Raw genomic sequence first — 22,731 nt, 5'->3', positions numbered from 1 at the left:
TTCAGCCCGTAGGATGTTTGAGAAACAAAAATAAGCTTTCCAAGTTGCCTAGGTCTGCAGAATCAGCAGGCCCCTGCTGGGACCAATCTTGAACTGCCTTTGGAAGAGATACCGACTCATTCTTTCCAACGTGCTGATTGGCTGTGAGGAATGGGCGGGGCTACTGCCTCTGTCTGGCGTCCCATAGGTGAATGAAAGTTAAAGTGGGCCTCCAGCAAGATTTTGTCCCGTGACAACAAGGAATGTCTTGGGGATTTTTTTTCTGCTTTGGAGGCCCAGGCTCAAAGCAAATTATAAGTAGGAAACCAATTAGAAGGAAAGAAATTTGAACTGAGTTAGGGTGCCAGGTCCTGGGAGAGACGACCAGCCCCGTCTAAAGGCTGCATCCTCCACTGAGAAACTCGGGGGGCTTGTTTTAAGGGAAGGCGAGTACTAGATTTTTTAGGGGAAAAGGGTACAGGGAGAACAGGTAGGAAGTGAACCTGGTACTGCCCAAAACAGGCCATCAGAGAGAGAAAAAATGATGGAGGGCACGATATGCTCTTGGTATTTTTAATTTTTTTAAGCCTTCAAATGACTTCTGCAGGGCCGAGGAGCAGCAGCAGAGGGGCAATTTTGATTGATTAAGGGGACTTTTGCTGAGCCCTAGAATGACGTTACTCTATTACTAATCAAGCAGAGAGGAAACCCACTATGCCCCCATTTATCATCTTTTCCCACTTCCTTTTTGCTGGGCATAAAACTATGCTGGCCAATCCTACCTAAAACAGGAGGCAAAGAGCCCAGACTTTTGTGCAAACAGGGGCTGTCTCTGCCCTCCTATTCTGCCCCCAAGACAAAAGAGGACTCTTGGAAGCTGAGAAAGGCTTAAGTCTTTCTAGACTGAGCATCGAGCATCGCGAGGAGCAAAGGCATCCGGCCTGCCCCGGGCTCCGAGGGGAGGAGGAGAGCGCACGGGTCCAGGATGGGCTTGCTGAAGGGCCTTCTCCGGGCCAGGAACCTGCTGCTCGTCGTCTTCGTGCCGCTCCTGCTGCTGCCTCTGCCCATGCTCTACCCCAGCAGCGTGAGTACTGGCCTGTCCCTTCCTGGGGCCAATGGGTCAGGCGGGAGGTCAAGGAGGGGAGGCGGGTGGAGGGAGTGGGGTGCTTATGCAATTCCTCAACATGATTTTCTGTTGGTTTGAAGAAAATGGAAGTGTTTTCCTGGAGGAGGCTAAAATACTTTCTGCCTAAAAACTGCCATTTTTGTCCCTCTGTCCTATTCCCATCCCCCAACCCCATGGCCCCTAGCCAGGAGTGAGATTAAAGAAAGGCAGCAGCTGCATTGGCTGATATGTGTTACACAAATCAATGGGCCAGCCCGCCCTGGCGGGGTGTGCCGATAAGGAGAAGGATATGCTGGTGAGCCGGGATTTGTCGGAGTCCCCATGTGACTGTGTGTGTAAGAGCAACTGCGATGCAGGAAGACCTCCCAATGATGACACTGAGGGGAGGGATGAGGGAGGGAGGGAGGGGACTGTGGAACTCAGGGCAGGGTGGGGTGGGGTGTGGTCCCCAAGGAGGCTCTTGTGCACCTCGCCAGGGTCTCTGGGCCAGTCATGGTGGGCTGATAACCAGGGTTTGAACTTCTTAATCTCTAAAGTTCCCTCTGAACTTTAAGTTTAGAGCACAGGGCTGAGCATGGCGTCTTGCCCTGGTTTCACACACATGGCCCTTTGATTATTTGTACCCTGTGTGTTTTCTTCTCTGTGCTCTTGAAGGAGAGACATCAAATGACACCATAAAAAAGACATAACTCTGGACCATGACCGAATTTTTAACCTGGTTTGTGTGAGTAGAGGAGCCCCAGCTTTGGCTCTGCACTCGGCTTGCTTCTCAGAGCATCGCCTGCCTCCCTTCCCTTCCTGGCTCTGTCCCCCTCCTTCTTCTCCTCCCCCTCCTTCTCCTGCTCTCAGGGGCTTTACCCCTCCCCCGCTGGCACTGCCCTTGAGACTTTAGGAAAAATAAGCTAACAGAGGTTAATCGTGTTTGTGGGAGGGGAAGAGCGCCTTCCACGCAGCTCCCTGAGTAACTTGGTAACCAAGATTAAGTTATAAAATTAAATAGGGTGGATTAGGATGGTTCTTCTTAAAAACAAACTGGCTTAAATCTTTAGTGGAATAAATACCCCAGAGTGCCAGGGAGACGCTGATTAAACCCGGGCTGGGATTAGCAGACAGTGATTGCTGCTGACAGTTTTCCTGGCCCAGACACCAGTCAAGTTTCTGCTTTGTCCAAATGGGCTGATTTTTTCTTTTCTTTTCTTTTCTTTACATGGGTTTTTTTTTTGTGTGTGTGTGAGGAAGATCAGCCCTGAGGTAACATCCATTGCCAATCCTCCTCTTTTTTGCTGAGGAAGATCAGCCCTGGGCTAACATCCGTGCCCATCCTCCTCCACTTTATATGGGACGCCGCCACAGCATGGCTTGATAAGTCGTGCGTCGGTGCACGCCCAGGATCCGAACCTGCAAACTCCAGGCCGCCAAAGCGGAGTGCGTGAACTTAACTGCTACACCACCAGGCCAGCCTGGTTTTTGTTGTTGTTGTTGTTTTGACTCAATATCAGGTGGATTTAAGGGAATGCTAACCAAGTGGTGAGCAGGCTGCATCCAGCCTGCTCTTCTTCTCCACAGCAGTATCAAGTGCCCCCATGTCCCCTTAAGTCAGCCCCATCTTTGGGGACCATGACTCTAGGGTATAGTGTTCCCCACATTTTATTCTGGGACCCTGTCTTTGAGCTTCTTAGTCACCAGCGACTAGTGAGAAGTATCCACGAAAAGAAAAGAGATAAAATAAGTTATTGAAAGAGGCAAAATAATCTATACTGTGAAAATAAAAGAGGAGAGAAAAGGAAAGAAAGGTGAGCCTCAGCTCTGTTTGGGTCTCTAAATAATTTTTGAAGAGATTTTTAAAGCTGGACTTTCTTGACCTGGCCCCTTCTTTCAGACTGAGTTCCATCTTAGGACAAAGACGGCTCCTTGGTGTGTCACAGTGTCAATAAGAGCACTGATCTTCTTCCTCCACAATGACGTAAAAGCACGTTGAGGACACCAGTGCCCACAGTCGGCACAAACCAACACGTGGAGTGTCTCTCACCCATCCGCCCCCCTTGCATCAAACTTGAGATTCTGATACTTAATCCTGAAATTTCCTAAATGAACCCGCTTGCTCTGGGCTGGAGTTGCGAGACGCCACCGGAGGGGGAGCTCCTGGCCTGCAGTTCTGATGGTTCTTCCAAGTGATAGGCCACAGCTCCATGTTAGGAAGGGGTAGAAGGACCTTCCTCTTGTTCATGCCCAGCTCTCTAAAATCAGGGGCCCAGACTCGGTTTACCATACTACAGAAGAAGAGGGTACAAGAGGGCGTGCATAACTAAGACCTGCTTCAGAGGCCCTGGTGGGGTAAAAGTTACACCCAACTCCCAAGCTAAATTTCAGAAAGGCCTGCCAGTCATTTATGACGGCAAATACACAGACCTCAAGCCCCCCTCTAGTGAGTTTTGAATGGGATATCACCGGGGCGGTCGAACTGCCTGGAAAAGGAGCAGGTGCAAACATCAGTTAGTAGCAAAGTCAGGAAGCATCTGATAGGGGGACATGCCACTTTTGAACTCTCTCCTTTATTTATAAACAGAGGTAGAAAAGAACTGATAACGCTATTCCTTGAAGGCACTGCCTGAATACTCACCAACCCCTACATACCTGCTGACCAATGGCAGTATAAGGAGCCCGGAGTTTCCAGAATATTCTCTCCAGTAGATAACAGAGACCTGTTAGCCAGCAGAGGAGCCCAATTCAGTTCAACCAACATTGATTGAGCTACCTGCCAGACACTGGCCAGATGCAGGGACACGGGACTCCTGTAATCAAACATCACAGAGTATTTTGGGTTGTCTGAATATAAGCTTACCTACTGAATTTTGAGAAGATTGAGAAGGGGCAATAGGAAGTTACTGTAAATTCCATGAGTGAACTGAGTGAGAAACATATGGAAAGGCCTGAAGGTGGTCTCTTGGCCATTCTCTGCTCTCAGGAGAGTTCAGATAAAAATGACGGTGGTTTACCCTGTTCATAATACTGCTGGATGAAAGTGGCTTGGTGACTTCCTCCAGTAACATATTCTAATTCCTAACAACACTTACAATCAAAAAGTTTATCATGGCTTACCCAGATTCTCCTATTCAAACCCAAACGGTACCTGGTAGAAGGAAATTTCTCTCTCTCTCTCATTCTCTCTCTCTTTGTCTCCCCTTCTCCCCTCCCTTAACTTGAGGCTCTGTGATGACCAGGATGAGAAAGACTGAAGGTTCTCAGGAGGAATAAGGGCTTCTCAGTGAGGGAAAGACATTCTGTCCCCTATATCTTCAGCTGGAGTGAAGACCTGCCATTCTGTCTCTTTCCCAGTAAAGAGATGGGAATTAGTGGGCTCAGGGGGCTAAAGGGCTTTGAACTCCTTTAGGTAGTTTTATTTCTGCAACAAAGGGAGTATTTCTTTAAATGTCATTCTTTTCCAAATGGAGACTTTTTTTTCCCACTACTGATTCTGTTGTCTTATCAGCACTTCCAAAAGTTTTAACTTCTCTCTGATCTTTCGGCTCCAGAGGAAATCTCAGTGGGAGCTACAGTCAACAATTGTTGGGCCCAGTTCCCATTTCTCAAACCCCAACCCCATAATCCAAGCATATCAGGAGGGAGCAAGGTCCCATCCAGCCAAGCTCAGTTAATCACTCCTGACGCCCCTCACTGATCACAGTGACCTTTTGTAACTTTTATGTCAAAATTTGAGGACACTTGTTCTGAACCCAAGGGAAAGATAAACAGAACAAGGTTTGTCAGGTTCCTTGATCACCAGCCAGCTTCAGGGCAGGTCAGACCTGAACCCAGATGGTTTAGAACTAAGTATAAATTAAAGAACCCACAGCCAACCTGAGTCTTCTGTACAGTGGCCTCCCAAGTCCACTGTTAAGGCCCTTGCACAATGAGCTCTCCCAAGAGTAAGCCAGTGACCTTTCTCAACACCATTAATCAGCACCATTCAGGGCAACCAGCATTACTGGAGGCCAAGACTAAGGAGGGCTGATTTGTATAAGAATGTTGTACCTATTTACTCTGTGCACTCTGAAGTTGTCAACCAGCAAAGTGCATGGGCTGGGGAAATGCTGGCAAATTTTCAGGCCTTCTCTTCCAGGTAGATAGCACTCTTTATTCCCTTTGTCAGAAGGATGTTTGCATGAGCATCAGACAGGTCGAATGATGTCCCAGAACAATGAGAACCAGACAGTGGTCATGGCACTGGTTCTCAACCAGGGACAGTTTTCCCCCCCGAGGGACATTTGGCCATGACTAGAGACATGTTTAGTTGTCACAATTGTGGAGGTGCTACTGACATCTAGTGGGTAGAGGCTAGGGATGCTGCTAAACATCTTACAATGCACAGGACGTCAAGGAATTATCTGGCCCAAAATGAGCCGATCTCAGAGCTCACATGTGAACTGATTACATAAGTTAATCCCTACCCTCAACTACCCCAGGAACCTCTAGTGTCCAATCAACTTGACACCAAAATATTCTGCCCCAGTCCAAGTTAAAGCTGTGAACTCCACCTTTATAGTATATGATTGGGGGTCTGGACACTGCTGTTATTTTCAGTCCCCACCCTGCACAGTTTCAGGAGCCAGCAGAGCTGTGATATCATAACAGTCCCATGGCCGTCCTGTGGCAAATCAATGCAAACTGCATGCCAGGCTTTGGTCCACCCAAGGAGCTGCCATTACTTCACACACCAAAGTACGGGCCCCGCCACGTGTCCACCACACTGCCTAGCCACAGCCAGCTTCACACTTCCCAGGGCTGTGTCCCATGCTCATCTTTGAGTCCGGGTGCCCACTGCCTCCACCTTGGATCTCAGCTGGATACTCAGGGCAGTGGCCGCCACTGTGACTAACCACCCACTTTCCTCCCCTTCCAGGAGGCTGCCTGTGCTTACGTGTTGATCGTGACTGCTGTGTACTGGGTGTCTGAGGCAGTGCCTCTTGGAGCTGCAGCCCTGGTGCCTGCCTTCCTCTACCCGTTCTTTGGAGTCCTCCGATCCAGCGAGGTTAGACCACTTGTGGCCCAGCCCCCTGCTCAGGTCCCCACCGGGCCTATGTAAGAGGGCTCGAGGTGAAGGGAGATTCACAAAGCACTTGAGAAGGGGGCTTTTTCACCTTCTGGAACAGCCCATTGGCACTAAGCCTTTGTACCTACTGCTCCAGACCCTGAGTTCCTCTCCTTCAACCCATGACCCTCATCTCCCTGAAACTGCCTCTTTCAGGAAGCCTTACTTGCTTAATCACACCCAATTGCTCCTTCTTTGGTCTGAAACCCTCTAGGAACTGTATGATTGGTGTATACAACTAGGCTGCTGTCTATCTTTCTCAGTCTTTTTTACATCCATTTAGACTCTAAGCACTCAAAGACAGGATCGGGCCTCCCGGGTCTTTGGAATCTCATCACAAAGCTGAGCCCACATAGAGTAGGTGCTCAATAAATGCTTGTTGACAGAGAGACTTACCATGTTTCTCTGAGTCTGACAGTGTCTTCATCCACTTCCCCTAAGAATACAGTTCTGTTGCTTCTTCCTCAACTCAGTGTTCTTTCCTTGACTGCTGTCTACCTAGAGTCTGCCCTCTCTGTTCACTCTCTGTCTATGGCGTTCTTAAAAGCTCAACAGAATTTGTAAATACGAAGCCCAGATTGTGGCCAAATTTCAGGGCAAACGCCTAAGCATATTCCTAATAGGAAAAAAGAAAAACACAGCCAGAACTCAGGAGCAAGATGAAAGGATGGTCCTCATACCTGGTTCTGTTTGGACTGTCTCGTTATAGCATCTGGTCTGTGCCTAGAGTTTCTGATGAAGACTGAATGGTAGAATGAGAGAGAGGCACAGGAAAGAGGAAAGGGAGCTAATGTTCGAATGCCTACTAAGAATCGGGCACTATACTGGAAGTGCTGTATGAGTTATGCAATACTCCTGAGATCTCTACAAAGTGGATATTAATATTTCCAGTCTACAGATGAGGAAAGAGGCACAGAGAGTAAAAAACTTACCCAAGATCACAAAGTAGGAAGTAGCCGAACTGGATTCAAACTCATATCCGTTAGATTTCAAAGTCTGTACTGTTGCTTACTATACCAGAAGAAAAACACTCCATCAAGTATTATCTAGCTTCCTGGTGAGTTATTACTGGGAACTGTGGATCTCTTTTCCTATGTGCTGTGAGGAAGGAATAATGAAGCTGGGCCTACAGGATCCCTTAACCACGGATAACAGAACTTTTTTGAAACGCCAAAGATAGAATTAGGCGATCTCCTAGTTGTTGAACTTGACTGCTGATGAATAGATTGTCTTTCTACTGGATAGACTTAAGTGGCCAGTTTTTTTGTTTGTTTGTTTGGGTTTTGGGTGTCTTGTTTTGGGGTTTTTTTGTTTCAGGGTTTTTTTTTTTTTTGGTGGCCTTGAGTAGCCTCAGGTGTTCCAAAAGGAATAGGATCCCCAAAACCTTCAGCAGTGCTTTTATTCCTGAAGATGGGTACAATACCAGTATCCTGGGGACCCACTAAAACTAGCCTGTGACCTGAATCACCAGGCAGTCATGCCAATTTTCCTCCTTCCTTTGTGGAAGAAGAATAGAGAGTTTGGGTCTGTGTGTGCCCAAAAGAACAATCAACCTTCAATATGGCTTTTCTTAAGAGGAGTGTATGAACTTGTTCTGTAGGTTTCTCTTTAAAATTGTAAAACCAAAAGCCAGTGAGTCAAGGGATGAAAGTAGAGGTCAGAGAAAAAATGAAGTTATAGAGGGGCCGGCCCCGTGGCGTAGTGGTTAAGTGCACGTGCTCCACTGCTGGCGGCCCGGGCCCGGATCCTGGGAGCACGCTGATGCACCTCTTGTCAGGCCATGCTGTGGCGGCGTCCCATATAAAGTAGAGGAAAATGGGCACGGATGTTAGCCCAGGGCCAGTCTTCCTCAGCAAAAAAGAGGAGGATTGGCATGGATGTTAGCTCAGAGCTGATCTTCCTCACAAAAAAAAAAAAATGAAGTTATAGAAAGAATTGAACCTTAAGTAACATTTTAAAGTGAGCTAACTAATAATTGAGAGACTTAGAGCTTTGTATTTCACTACAGGCAGCCCCAAAGCCAACAGCAGGCCTCAGCCTTAACGTAGATGATATCTCTGTTTCTCCAAGGGCTGCCTGCCATGTCAGTCCCCCCAGTGGGTGGGCCAGTCAGCCCCTCTGCATAGTAGAGAAGTTACTAGGCAACAGTTCATCCAAGGGCCCGCCCCTTTGCACAAACAGGAAGGCCAAACCTAGAAGGAATCTAGGAGACAGTAGTTTTCGAGGGTAACATGACTGTGAGGAGAAAAGGAAGACTGTCTGGTGAGAGACTGGGCGTTGTTATTGCTGAGGCTGGAGATGGGAAACCTTGGAAGAGCTAGAGGGCAAAGTTTAGCATTTTAGGTGAAAAGTCCTACCCCATCTGTCTGATAAAGTGGTTTTGGCTGGTGATGATATTTAGCAGTTGGGCTATAGCGAGCAGCTTAGGCCAAATATAGTCTGTTTAGCTGAGCTTCTACACTCAGATTCGAGGAAAATGCCAATAAGGTAGAGGATGTGGGTTAGAGCCCTTTGTGAGCCAGTTACCATTGCAGACAGAAAACACCTACTCCACAACCACAGGCCAAACTCCTACACCAGCGTGTGCTATGGCTCACCGAAAGAAGCCGGGCTGGGCATCTGCAGAAGCCCCCTCTTGCAGACAAATCATCTACTTGTCACTCCGCAAACCCCCCTTGTGCTTGCCCAGCCCCTTGCTGTGACTCAGGCCATTCTTCCACCTTGGAAAGTTCTCTCCAATTCCTTCAACTTTTAAAATACTACCCAATTACCCTCTTCGGTGGAGCCTTTCCAAAGACCTTGGCTAAAAGTGCTGTTCCCTTCCCTTGGATAAATGTACCATTTATCCTTTAAATGGTACATGAGATACAGGAGATAGAAACTTTCCACAGACATGTCCTCTCTCCACCAAGAGTCACACCCCCTGGGATTTATGATAATGACGTCTTATGGCCTGTATGCAAGCCATCCTTGCGCTAGCCCTCAGTTACTATTTCTTGATTACAGTGTTTCCTGATGGTGTATCAATAGTGTACTCTCCATATGAAGGAAGGCATGTGAATAGGATCAGTATGACTCTGGGACTGTGGCTTTTGTCCCTCATGTTATTCACTCAACATTCAGAAAAAATTTTTCTGAGTTCTGTTCCTAACATGTGCAATACAGGATGTTACAGGTACCCAGAAGGTGGCAAAAGTGAAACACATAATTCCTGCGTTTTTGAATCTCACAGCAGACACTTCTGAGTTTCCCACTGTCGGCTAGATGTGTGCACATAAATGGTTAGGGTTTTTTGTTTGTTTTTTTGGTGAGGAAGATTGGTCCTGAGCTAACATCTGTTGCCAATCTGCCTCTTTTTGCTGAGAAAGATTAGCCCTGAGCTAACATCTGTGCCAATCCTCCTCTATTTTTTGTATGTGGGACACAGCCACAGCATGGCTTGACGAGCAGTGCGTAGGTCTGCGTCCAGGATCCGAACCCATGAACCCCGGGCCACTGAAGCAGAGCGTGCAAACTGAACCACTACACCACTGGGCTGGCCCCAGTAAATGGTTAGTTTTTATGGTGACATGTTGGTCAGCAGGTATTGAGAGTTGTCTGTGTGCAAAGCTTAGACTGCCTTCTCTCTGCGGAACTGAGGTGCTAAAGAGACACGAAATGGTAGAAATGACTCCTGACCTTGGGAAGTTTCCATTCTAGCAGACAGCAAGTGTAAACCAAATGGAGAAACACAGAAGACCCTTTGCAGTAATGCCTCATTTTCTGGCATTGCAGAGAATTTACACAATTCCCCATGAGGGACTGTTCTAGATAAATGAAATTTACCCTATCAAGTGCCTAAACTTTACATTGACCACCTTTTGATTGAGGTCTTTCTAAAAGGCTTTATAATTTCCCTGGCCTTTTAAACAGAAGTTATTGAACATAAATTAACTTTTTCTTTGGAGACTTCAAAATTTCTGGGGAAAAAAATTTTCTTAATCAGAGAAGCGGATGTGGGCTGGATGCTAGCACAGTTGAGTAAATTGAGTGCTGGTTGAACAGCTGAACCTAAAGAATCTTGAGTAACATACTGGCACTGGACTGGAGAGAGAGCTCAAATGAAAATATAAAAGGCGTGTTATTGGATTTGCAGATGACTCAAAGATGGATGGGCTAGCCAATGTACAGTGACAGAATCAATGTTGATACCATGAGACAAGGAACTGAAACTGACAAAATGAAGTTTAATAAGGATAAACGTTAGCAGTTTGTGTGAAAAGACCCTTGGCTTTTAGTTGAGTACAAACTCAGTATGTCATCAGTCCAATGCGGCTGCCAGAATTTCCACCATTTACCATATGCCAGGCACTATGGGAGGTCCTTTACATGCATTGTATCCTTTAATCCTCTATAGAGTAGCTATTATTTTTATTTTCACTTTACAGAGGAGGAAACTGAGGTTCAGAGAGGTTAAGTAACTTACTCAAGGTTACACAGCTAGTAAGTAGTAGAGCCAGGACTTGAACCCAGGATTGTATGATTCCAGAACTTGTGCTCAGAACCACTGACCAATCCGTACTGAAATCTGCTGACTTAACAAACATCTGTGTCCAGAGCATCAAATTCTGGATAAGGAGGTCATTCAGAGGTGGGTAGCCAAGACGTCAAAACTCTAGAACGTGAGTCACATGAGGAATGAAGAGAAGACTCCAGAGAGGTGTGATTTCTGGCTTCTGCAGCTCAACATGCCAGGCTCAAAGGGTCAAACCAGAACCAAAGCCTCAGAGCGCCATGAGGGAGGTCCCGCTCTGTGGGAGGAAAGACTCTGAAGTGGGCCGCCATGCGTGGTCCTCATGTTCCTGTCCCTGAAGTGAAGCCAGATGACCACGTCAGGGACGTTAGAGACAGACTTCACATCTTGGGAGGGAGTTGGACGCTAAGGTCCCTTTGACTTTAGGATTCTCTGATCTTGTGAGCATCCACTACTTCCCTCTGCTGGTATACAGAGCTCGGGCCTATATTTTAGATTTTTTTTTAGTTTTTTTTGTTTTGCCTCCATTGTGACTCTCACTGCTGTCCTATCTGCTTCTGAAGTCATCTAAGCCCTTCTAATGTGTTACCATAGCCTGGGACAGTACAGTGTCAATCAAGCTAGCCAGGACTTACTGTTTACAGGAGAAGGGTGTAGGAGTGGGGGTGAAGGGGCTCTCCGGGAGAGTAAACAGCATGCTTTAAATGCTGGGGCTTGGGAGTAGTCTCCAGGATGCCAGGGTCAGGTACTACTTCTGGTAATGATTGCCTCTGCTCTCTCTCTCTACCCACCCCCCAACACACACACACACACACACACTCATCCATCCTCCGCTGTCTCAGTGGCCCTGCACTGCAGGCTCCCGGCAAGTCTCATTCAGATTCTGCTTCCTGCCAGAGCAAGAGAGGCAGTGAGCAGCTCCAGCTGGGTTAACAAAACAGCCTTTGCAGCCAAATGACGCTAGAGTCTGATGTCATGAATCTGCTTCCCGGTTTGTTCCTGATCTTTCTGACCCGCTGGATCAGGAGACCAGTGCCTAGACCCTGACTTTCTCTGTTTGTTTGAACTGGGGGGCATTTTATACGCTGCTCTCTACTCGGCCTCTCTGGCCTCTACTCACCATGGAGGCTGACCCCCTGCATACAGGCCAGTGGCAATGTAGGCTGAGCATCCAGGCCCGGCCACTTGCCTGAACCCAGGCTGCCCATCACCCACAGCCATCCAGACACAGCCCAGAGCTGAGCTCCACATCCAAGCCTTGAGTGGGGCCTGGAAGCAGGAACCTACAGATGTTGCAGCCCTTTGAGGCCAAGCTAATGTTTCTGTGGGAAGAGCTACTCCCTACGTATGAGCCAGCCCCTTTGCCTCTGGGCTCACAGCCCAGCCCCCAGCCTTAGGTTCTTCCATTGTGGCAGTTCCTACAGTTCCAAAAAGAAACTGGGAGCACTTTATGAGTCCGCAAGTCAGCATCTCCAGCTGTGCAGGAGCTGCACTGACTTCTGGACCAGGTCAGCACCCATCCGGGTTTCTCTGCTGTAAACTTCTCTAGGGTACAGTTTGCAAAGAATTCTTCTTAAGCAACAAAACCTTTTCTTTAAACCAAATCTTAGGAGACTCAACATGTAAAACAGATGGAAGAGGAAGTCCTACCCAAATTGACAATGGGGGCCCAGAGCCCTGGCTGCTTGGACCCTTCCCTCCCCATACCTCATGGCCAGCCCCTTCCCACCGGGGGCCCTGAAGTTTCAGAGACAGTGAGTGTAGTTTGAAAACCTCTGTCCTCGGGGAATGCAAATCAGGTAAATTAGGAGAGTGTCTGAGCCCACACAGACTTACCCACAGAAACAGCATTCCTGCCCCCAGGGAAGGCCGGGAGCCGCCACACTGGATCTGGCTGCATTGCTGGGGCACTAGCTGGAATGCTGTGGTGTGGGGCTTCACTCTGACTGGGGGCTTAGCTCAGCACTAGGAGAGAGCCAGCCCAGGTGACCCCTCCTGGGGTCTAGAGGATTTCACAGCAAAATTGCTCAGATGACCCAAAAAATCCTCAAAACAGGTCCATTGCCAGAGGCCACCACTGATCTCCTGAGGGGTTGCCACATTCCCGCCATTTGAAGAGGCCCACCCACAGCTGACTTGCAAAGAGAGCCTGGGTCTGTGTGGTCGGCAACAGGGGATGGGACTCACTCATGCCACCAAGTGCCCGCATCAGGAGAATGGACACAGTCGGATGCACACATCCTGCTGGTCTGTTCTGGCTGCCGCTACCGTGAGCAAGTAGAGTGGCAATGCGGAAAGGGTGAGGATCCAAGTTGGGAGCAGGGTAGAACTGAGTTTGAATCCAGTTTTGTCACTAACTGGTCTTGAGCAAGTTGTGTAACTTCTCTAAACTGCCATTTACTCATCTGAAAAATGAGAATAATGGAAATACCTACCTCGTGGGGAGATGTGAGGATTTTAGACAATGCTGAGTGTGCAAGTGCTATCACAGCGCCCAGAGGCATGAATGATTGGTGGGTCTGTCTCTGTCTTTCTTGGTGGAGGGTGGACGTGGCCCCAGGGAGGAAGACTCAAACATTCTTAGTGAGAGAAGCACTGATCTGAGATTAATGTCCAGATTTCCATTCTCCTCAGACTTCTAGGAATAGAACCCCAACTCCCCCCTCCCCTTTTAAAAAAATTTTTTTTTAAGTTATAAACCTAACATATCTACAGAGCAATAAATAATTCTGTGTCCACAGAAAGTAGTGTTTTTAAAAGCTCACTACTAACGATGCCGCCTGCAATTCACTAACAATGAACTAGTTAGTTAACAGACCACATTCGCCAACACTTCTGTCCTTGTGTTTTTCCATCCAGGCTGGGTCCAAAAGCTCTTCCAAAGCACCCAGCCTTCACTTAAGAAAACGTGGAGGAATCTTTGTTTTTTAGGTCCACTTGTTCCCTCTTAATTCATTTCTTTCTCTTATTCCCTCATTTGGTCACGCTGGCCTACGCGATTCCTAACCCTCAATCTCATCTTGAAGATTTTTATCTTCTTTATTTCTTTAATGATAATAATGGACATTCACTGAGCACTTCCCACATGCCAGACTGTTCCAGGAGCCTGCCTGCGTTATCCTACTGAAGGCCCATGTCATGACGCTGTGTATCATTACTGTCGCCACTGAAAAGCTGGAGTAACAGGACACAGGGGCTCAGTAGTTTGCCCGAGCGCATACAACTCATCTGTGGGGGGCAGCCATTTAAACCCAGGTAGTCAGAACTCAGCCCAAAGTATTGCCATTCTCTGCTCCACCTTTTCACAGAGCCCCTCTCTTCAAACCACAGCCCAGAAACACCTCTGTTCTCCAAGCTCAGTGGTTTGGCATACCTCAGAAAACCACAGAGCAGAAAAGCAGAAAGGCAATAACACCACCATGGCAAATGTCACAAAATCCATGCACTCACAAGCTTCATTATCTAGTTTTCCAACTCACAGAATATTAGTCTCAGAAATTAGATAGCGAGGAAAGGGATGCTCGTGGCAAGCATGAGTATGCACACACATGTTTTAGAAAACGATTAAAATAATCCTCCAGAACCCTGGAACTCTGGCATTCCCAGAGGGGTTCTGAAAAACCAAGGTTTTATTGTAAAAGAAAAATCAATGGACTAGAAAACTAACAAACACTACCATTGGACAGGATTTTATTCATAATAGGGAAAAGGCAGCCTTGTGCCTGGGCCCTCTCTGTGTGCTAATGGCCTCAGACCAGGCCAGCCTTTGTGGGGACCGCTTAGTGACAGGAAGAGCCACCAGGAATCCTGGCTGTCACTGTGGTGGGCCATGCTAGCTGGTTTGCACGTGTCCTTTAAGCTTCACAACAGCTTTACAAAAGGTAGGGACTCACAGAATCCTCATTTTTTTTAGATGAGAAAAATGAAGCCCAGAGAGGTTGAATAATTTGCCCAGGGTCACACAGCTGAGTCCTGGCTGACTCCAGAGCCCTCTCTCTTCCCCCATTTGACTGTGCTACCTCATTATCACAAACTACACCCAGGCTGCAGCAGCCAAGCACGTGGCATCGCTTACAAGGGGGCAGGAAGGCACGTGAATAGACATGAGCCCACCAAACACCAAATAAGAAAACAGCACAGGGCCAAGATCCAGCTAAAGCTGGGCCTGGAGCTTACACTGGCCAGGCCCAGGTATTTAAGGCCAGTGTCAGGACTGTGATTATGAATGAAGATGACAAATGTGTGCGGGCCTGTGCTATCAGGGAGACCAGGAAAATTGCCCTAGAGTTGGATTAGATGAGCGGTTTCCAGCTGGCCCATCCTAAGTGGCGTGTTGTCTAGTAGCTTCAGATTCAGATGGACCTGGATTGATATCCCGACTCCACCCCTCACACTGTGACCTTGGAAACCTTCCTTAACCTCTCTGAGTCTGTTTCCTCACCTGCAAAGTGAGACACCAACAGTACCTCCCTCCTAGGACTGTTGTGGGGCTTAAGGGAGACAGCAAATGCAAAATGCAAAATTCCTGGTATGTAGAAGGCGCTCTATACATGTTGGCTCCTTTCTCCTTCCCTTTAAAAGGAGCTCAGAGAAAGTAACCCCATCTGTCATGTAGGCTCTGAGCCTCCTAAAAGGCCATCACAAACTGGTGTTCTATTATGACACGTGCCAAAGAGGCAGAAAACTAAAATGCCATCAGTCAGTCCCCTGGGGAAGTAACCCTGGTACCAGTGACTCTTTAAAAGCTTTGCAGAGGGCTGAGAGTCATGGGGCCATGGAGAGACTGTCACCCAGGACAACATGGCTCATGTCTTCTGTGCGTTTCCCTCCTCAGTAGACAGAGGAAATTAAAACACTGCTTCTGCCACAGAGCTGCTTCCTACAAGCCTGGGTAGGTAAGGTGCAGTGAGAGTGGTCCTAGGCCCCCAGCTCAGCATAGCCCTCAGGGTTCCCAGCGGTGCTTCCACCTCTCGCTAGGGGGCAGCATCTCCACCCATGGTCACAGCCCAGAGGCCTTCCTGCCCCTCCCAGAGGGGACTCTGCCCCAGAAACACAAGCCCAGCAGAGCAGGCGGCCTTCTCTGCCCTCTGGGAACATTAGTGACAGTGTAAGTGGGGATTGGGGTTGAGGACAGACCTAGATTAACCACAAGCAGAGGGCTCTGCTGCCAGCAAACGGTCACAGAGAGGAGAGATGATCCTTCTGCTACACAAACCTGATCAACCAGATGAACGACATCTCCATCTCTGTGGGGCCAAAGAGAGAAGGGGGAAATGGAGCAGTTTGCCTTTCTTTTGGCTTTTATGTTATCAAAGTGTTACGTGCAGAGTTTAAAAATCAAATAATACTGAAAAGCTGATAATGAAAAACCAACAGTCGCCTTTCCCACCCACCCCCACTGCACCCCCTACCAAGTCCCACCTCCCCACCCCCAGAGTCAACAACTTTTAACCTTGTTAACTGCTTCTGCTGGTATTCAAGTCCACATCCCTACATGTTATTCTCTGATTAATTCTCGAGTTATCACTCTTAGACATTATCAGTTGACTTCCAATTACTGCAGATGAGGCCTTTGTTCTCCTACATGCCCCAGTTCCCCTGCCTCCATCCTCCCAATACAGGAATATCACCATTTTTAATTCCAAAATCAAAGTTTAACAGTATGATTATGTAAATATTGTTTACTTCAAATGCTACATATTTCACTATACATCTCCTTCCCTGTTCAATTTTTATTTTTCCTGCAGTTAAAAGTGTTCTTGTTTTCTCACTTAAGAGGGTTTCTAAATCAGAGGTTAAAGTTTTCTATATCTTTTCCTCTCAGTTTCTGTCATGGTTCCACTGTGGGGAACAGTTCTCATGTATGTAACAAATATTTATTGAGCATCCTCTTTTGCATATTGTTCTACTCGGTGTGAAGAGATCTAGAAAGAAACATTGTGTTGTCCTTTTGCAGCCTAAAATTTAGTTAAGAGAAAAGAGCGGTACACATAAAAAAAATAAACAATACAGTCATGCAGCAACAATTCAAGCATTGCCCTAGTGCTCTGTGAGGTGTGGACTTCATGGTGCCCACAGGGAATGTTCTAGAGTCAGAGACCAGAGTCACAAGGAAGGTTTTCTGGAGGGCACCAGACCTCAACTGGCTTTGAAGTCTGATTGGTCTGTGCAGAGATGAGAAGAGAGCATTCCAAGGGAGGGAATCAATGAAGAGTTGGTGCATGGGTCCAAACATATGAAACATCTTTTTAACAGGCCTACATCTGAATTTCCTCATCATTAAAAACCAGGAAGAAATTGATAACTGGTACTGTGGTTGTGTAAGAGAAAATCCCTATTCTTAGGAAATACACACTGAAGTATTTAGGGGTAAGGGGCCAAAATGTATGTAACTTAGCCTCAAATGGCTCAGAAAAAAAACATATGTAGACACAGAGAGTATATGGATACTCCTTGTACCATTATCATTTTGGAACTCTTTGAAACTTTGGAATTATTTGGAGTTATGTAAACTTAAAATTTTTTTTTAGGTTTAAGGCAAGTTATAAAGACACCTTCAAGAACTTTATCCTAAGGAAATAATCACATTTATATAAGGTTAACAATTTAAGCAGAAAATTATTCTTTGCTCCATTTGTAGCAGGAAAAAAAAAGAATCAACCTAAATATTCAACATAAGGAAAATGGCCAAAAAATTCTATGGTACATTATGCTACCACTAACATGGATTCTTCCAGCAAATTTAAGCCTCATTAGAAAATGATCAGTGTTCGATGTAAAATTTTAAAAAGCAGGATATAAAACTGTACATAGTGTATAAATCCAATTATGTATCTACATAGACATAAAAAAATTAAAGAAACTATACCAAAGTATTAAGTAAGATTAAGGGTAATTTCATCTTTAAATTTTTCTATATTTTGAATTTTTCCATAATGAGCATGTATTAATTTTCTAATGAAAAATGAACATAATTTTCTAAAAAGCTGAAAAAGAGAAAAATGAGATCTGGGGACAAACTCAAGGTTATTTTAATAGCTTTTTACGATTAAGGTAAAATTATAAGTATGTTTATTCTTTGAAATCATATTCATATCATAAATGATATCATATCTTAAAAAAAAATTTAAGATATGTATATATATAACAGTTGGCTTTTTTAATAACCCTCATCTCCCTGCTTCTTGTTTGCCAGGCTCAGTTGAGAGTGAGCTGTGTTGGGCATAGCCCGAGCTCCTGGCCGGGCTGGGCCCTGGGTGGGGCAGGGGGTGACCTGCGCTGGCCTCCCGCAGGTGGCAGCAGAGTACTTCAAGAACACCACGCTGCTGCTGGTGGGCGTCATCTGCGTGGCGGCTGCCGTGGAGAAGTGGAACCTGCACAAGCGCATTGCTCTGCGCATGGTCATCATGGCCGGAGCCAAGCCAGGCATGTAAGTTGCACTTGGAGTGCCTGGCCGTGTTGCATCCACCCAGCTCCCAGGGGGCCACCTGGTCAGTGGTCGTGGGCCACAGGGGGATGTTCACTTCAGGCTGTTTTTCTACCAGTGGGGATGGGATGACACCAGGGCCACAGGCTCCAGCCTCTCCCTCCAGTGAGAGGGCCTGTGATAGATTAGACTGTCACGATCTAAATAATTTACCCGAGCAACCTAGGCTGCAGGGCAGCAGGTTACAAAATATAAGAGCCTCGTTAGGTAAAACAAGATGGACCAACATAAACTGTTTCCCAACGTTTTTCCGGTGTATCAGGGAACAGGCTGGACAAGGAAGTGGTGTCTTCTCCTTTGTCATTTAAGGAGATTTGGGGGTTTCCTCCCAATCACCCTGACATTTTGTTGTCATTGAACCAGACCACAGACCTGTTAGACATGTTGCATTTGACCCAGAGTCTGCAATGTACTGCATGGCCTCCGCTGCTTCCTCTTTTCTCTCTGCTGTCAAGAAGGCCAGCGGAGGGATTCCCAGCCTTGGGGAATGTGTGGGAAAGTCAGGAGGAAAGTCAGTTGTGTGTTAACCTCACCTCTGCCCCGTTGGATAGACCTACCCTTATCTTCCCTTTGGAATATCATTCTCACCTCCTTCTAGTTTACAGCTTTCTTGCAACATTTTATGTAAGCAGCCCTGACTCCTTCAAGAGTCCAATAGAGTATAAATAAAAAATATAGGATTAGTTTTCAACATTAGTCATTTAGATGAATACAGGTTATCCTTAAAATACATGTCCCATCTCCCACTTAACTACAGCTTATCGTAATTCACCCCTTCACTCAGTAATAATCTTGTACCCCACACTCAACCTCCTAGGCACACAATCACATTTCCTCACATTGTATTGGGACTCTGTGGCTCTTTAAAACCTCGGGGTACTAGCTTCAAGAATTTTTACCCCATTGCATTTCCACTCGTCTCTGTTTACCTCACCCCCAGTGAGCTTCCACCCCTATGGTGCTCTCTTGGCCATGCGTTTCTGGGGCAAGCAAACTCACATCGTGGTCAGCCTAAACAAAAACACCATCAGGACTCTGGCTTACCCAGACATAATCCACACGATAAATGTGCTGTCCCCAAACTGTGCAAAGTCCACGATTCCACCTAAAGTAATAAACACGGGTAGTCTTTATATTGGCTTACCTCATGGAAATGAGAACCAAGTCTGTACAAACACACGTTCCATGTTTTCAAAGCCAAAGAGAAATCACTTGAGAGTTATGTTTAATAGTGTTTTCCTCTAGGCGCTGACTCTTTAAGATACCAGCTGAAAAAGGCACACAGCGCTATGGGACACTTCTGTGACTGTGAGGGCTATACTTTCAGCATGTTGACTTTCAGCATGTTTCAGCTGGGACGAGTAGTGGGCAGAACTGTGAGCTTCATACGTTCATCTTTGGTCACTAATAACGACAGTAGGTTGGCTGCAAAACAAGGAATGTAATGGTATTCATGGAATTGCTGGCCACACAGGCAAAAAAAAAAAAATCCCTTATACACGAAAATCACACCTCATCACCAAGCTAATGTCCACAGGAGAGACAAGCAATCAGTAAGTCCACACCCTGTGTGCCTACTACCAAAGCTGTCCTTTGCTTAAGTAAGGGCTTGTTTCTGGCTACGGCCAGTAGCCCAGGAAGTGTGATTCATTCGTTCAACAAATATTTATTTAATGTTTACTCTGTGCCAAGCCCTGGGAGTACAAAGCCAAATGGTGCCCTGTATGACATAAAAACCTGATTTTCTGGATAAATGCGAGCCACGGTTCTCTAGGCCAGCACCACCGGGTCTGTAGGAGGCCCCGAAGGAGCTCTGTGAGGTCGACAGTTTGGGCCCTGGGAGATGGCCACAGTGCCCATGCTCTGCCGGCCCTGCCCGCCTTCCAGGCTGCTGCTCTGCTTCATGTGCTGCACCACGCTGCTCTCCATGTGGCTCTCCAACACGTCCACCACCGCCATGGTGATGCCCATCGTGGAGGCCGTGCTGCAGGAGCTGGTCAGTGCCGAGGAGGAGCAGCTCGTGGCCGGCAACTCCAGCGCCGAAGAGGCCGAGCCCATCAGTACAGTTTGCTGGAGTTCATCTCCCCTTTGCTCCTCCACCCTCCTCTTGATACTGCCCAGCTCGGTGCCCCCGCCACAACCCCCTCATCTATGTCCCTCCTGCATCTTCTGCTGCTTCCCCTTCCCTCCCCTCTATCCCGTACCAGCCCTGCTAACCTGAATCTTCCCTGTGGCCCCCCATTCCCACTCTTCCCACTTACAGCAGCCACCACTGCTCCTTTCTCCCAAACGCATAAGGGTTATGACAAAACCCTGGGCCTGTCTATACCTGAGAGCCCACCATGCCTTCAGAGGGCAGGGAAGGGGGGTCAGCGTGCACCACGCCTCCAGCAGGAGGCTTTATGATGCCCTTGTTTCCCCATTCGTTCCTGAGCCCCTGAACTATGCTCTGACCCACAGGGTCAGCTCCAGCCTCCGCATCTCACTTCCTGCTTCCCTTTGCTACTGTAGGTCTTGATGTAAACAACAGCCAACCTTCTCTGGAACTCATCTTTGTCAATGAAGAGTGAGTATGACTGCCCTTCTCCCGGACAGAGCCTCTCCAGGTCCATTCCAGGGGTCAGGAAAGCTGGGGCCTGAGCCCCTAAACAGCTCTTTCAGATGTATGGGCCAAGCTCACATCTCGCCACACCACCACATTCTCCTGCCCCGATTTCCTCTCCAGTAACACCCGAGAGCCCCTTGCCAAGATCTTGAGGGCAGCTCCCTTAACCACAGGGTGTTGCAGTGATGAGAGAAGAGAAAAAATGACTACACTGAATCTGAGGGGTATGTGAATTTTCCATACATCTCCCAAGTAGAATTTCATCTAAATTGATGTCCCTCTTAGGAGAATAATACGTTTAATCTATTAATGGAAAAACACTCGCATAATAAATGTCACTGGAGATTTCTTAGAGAATCACAAAGGATTTTATAGATATTAGATATGGTCTTACTAGATTTAGTCTCATTAGATATGGCAAAGAAAAATTAGGTGACAGGTAGGGGATTAGAGGACAGCTGGTGAGAGAGCCATGTGATGGTAGAAAGAAGCTAAAAAAGGAGAAATACAATTTCAAACATTCATGTGAAACAGATCCATTAACAGCTGATTTCTTTTGGAGATTCTATATCAAAATGTGGTCTTCAAGGAATACTATGATTAATATTACACTTTAAAAGCTGGATTTGTAATAGAGCTCAGTTTTGTAATTTGGTCTTTTCATAAAAAATGGAGAACTCACATTGAGTGAAACCAGCATATGTAACGGGATGGACACAGAAGGGTGCCATCAGGAAATGGCTTCATTTTCCTCCCACCACAGTCTTCAGGTGTACCATATTGGATTTCCCTCCATGGCCCTTGATGATATCGCAGGCAAATCCCATAGTTCTTCTGGTTCCTTTCAGATTTTAGAACAATCTCATTTTCAGATATTCAGCAGTCTAGTCCAGACTCACATCAAAACTTAATCTCTCATCCAGAGGTCCTTCCTCCTCCTCTTATGCTCACACCCACCCACTTCAGCCCAGGTCTGCAGAGTAAGAAGTAAAAGTCAGTGGGACAGAGTCAACTCCTCTTTCACTCTTCGTCCACCTCCCTCTTCTCCTCTGCCCCTCACAACTCACCCAGCTGCTTCTGACTTCTCCAGAGTTAGGGCAGAGGCTGTAGGGCGCAGGAAAGATAAAGGGGCAAAAAGGGACTGGGCCGGAGGAATTGTAGAGTGGGGTTGGTGTCCTCTCTGAGATTCAGACCCTGGCTCTTTCACTTGTTGGGCACCTACCTTCAAGGTCTTTGGAGTGTCCCCTTGAGGCCACCTGTGCATAGCCGCAGGCCTGATGGCGGTAGTCAGGTGCTCCTGGATGACCACTCGGCCTCCCCTTAGTTCTGGGCTCTGGTGGCTCACTCCCCACAGCCCCTTTGCTCCGGTCACCTCTGCATCTTCGGCAGGGCCTTTTCAAGATGGCTCTAGCCCAGCTACCCTCCAGTGCGCCCACCCTTGACAAGACCAGCCACCGTTGCCCTGCTGAACACTGAAAGCACAGGCTGCTCCCATCGCAGGACTCTTTCCTTCTCACTCTGGCCTCGCAGGCAGTGCCCGTTGGCCTCTTGCCTTTGTTCTTTTCCAGACACAAATATGTATCCCCAAATTCCAAAGCAAAAACTCAGTTGTCCCTAGAACTCTCTCAGCTGAGTGCTGGAGGGAGCTGGGGCTGTTGGTGGTGTGAGGATGGCAGTCTTTTCGAGGGCGGCCTGCTCCTCCCATGCTGGCTGAGGGGCTCCTTGCCTGCCCTCATCACCCGTCACCCGACTTGGGAAGGAGGGAGGGGAAACGTCACAACACTCTACTCCTCCCAGACTAACGACTCTCTCCAAAGAATGCTCCCCTGTGAACCCCCATCAACCCTGTATCCTCCCCTGATGTAGCTGGAGACGGGTGATGGCTACAGGACCCCACGCCCTGCACGTGTGTCCAGCCCCTCTCCTTTGTCTT

At 47.3% G+C, this 22,731-nt stretch overlaps 1 protein-coding gene across 1 annotated transcript in view; it reads left to right on the top strand.

Annotated features, from left to right (window-relative positions):
• Positions 1 to 232: 232 nt before the first annotated feature.
• SLC13A4 (solute carrier family 13 member 4) overlaps positions 233 to 22,731 on the top strand; it is a 42,301-nt gene continuing 19,802 nt past the window's right edge. Inside the window, exons 1-5 of the mRNA XM_004430725.3 lie at positions 233 to 1,063; positions 6,006 to 6,134; positions 18,000 to 18,136; positions 20,081 to 20,253; positions 20,705 to 20,759. Coding sequence (XP_004430782.1) covers positions 965 to 1,063; positions 6,006 to 6,134; positions 18,000 to 18,136; positions 20,081 to 20,253; positions 20,705 to 20,759 — 593 coding nt within the window. The 5' untranslated portion in view covers positions 233 to 964. The remainder of the gene's footprint in view (positions 1,064 to 6,005; positions 6,135 to 17,999; positions 18,137 to 20,080; positions 20,254 to 20,704; positions 20,760 to 22,731) is intronic.

This window comes from Ceratotherium simum, chromosome 1, assembly GCF_057802395.1.
Source record: "Ceratotherium simum simum isolate JZ-2026a chromosome 1, ASM5780239v1, whole genome shotgun sequence".
Lineage (NCBI taxonomy): Eukaryota > Metazoa > Chordata > Mammalia > Perissodactyla > Rhinocerotidae > Ceratotherium > Ceratotherium simum.
This window is presented reverse-complemented; position numbering and strand designations above follow the sequence as displayed.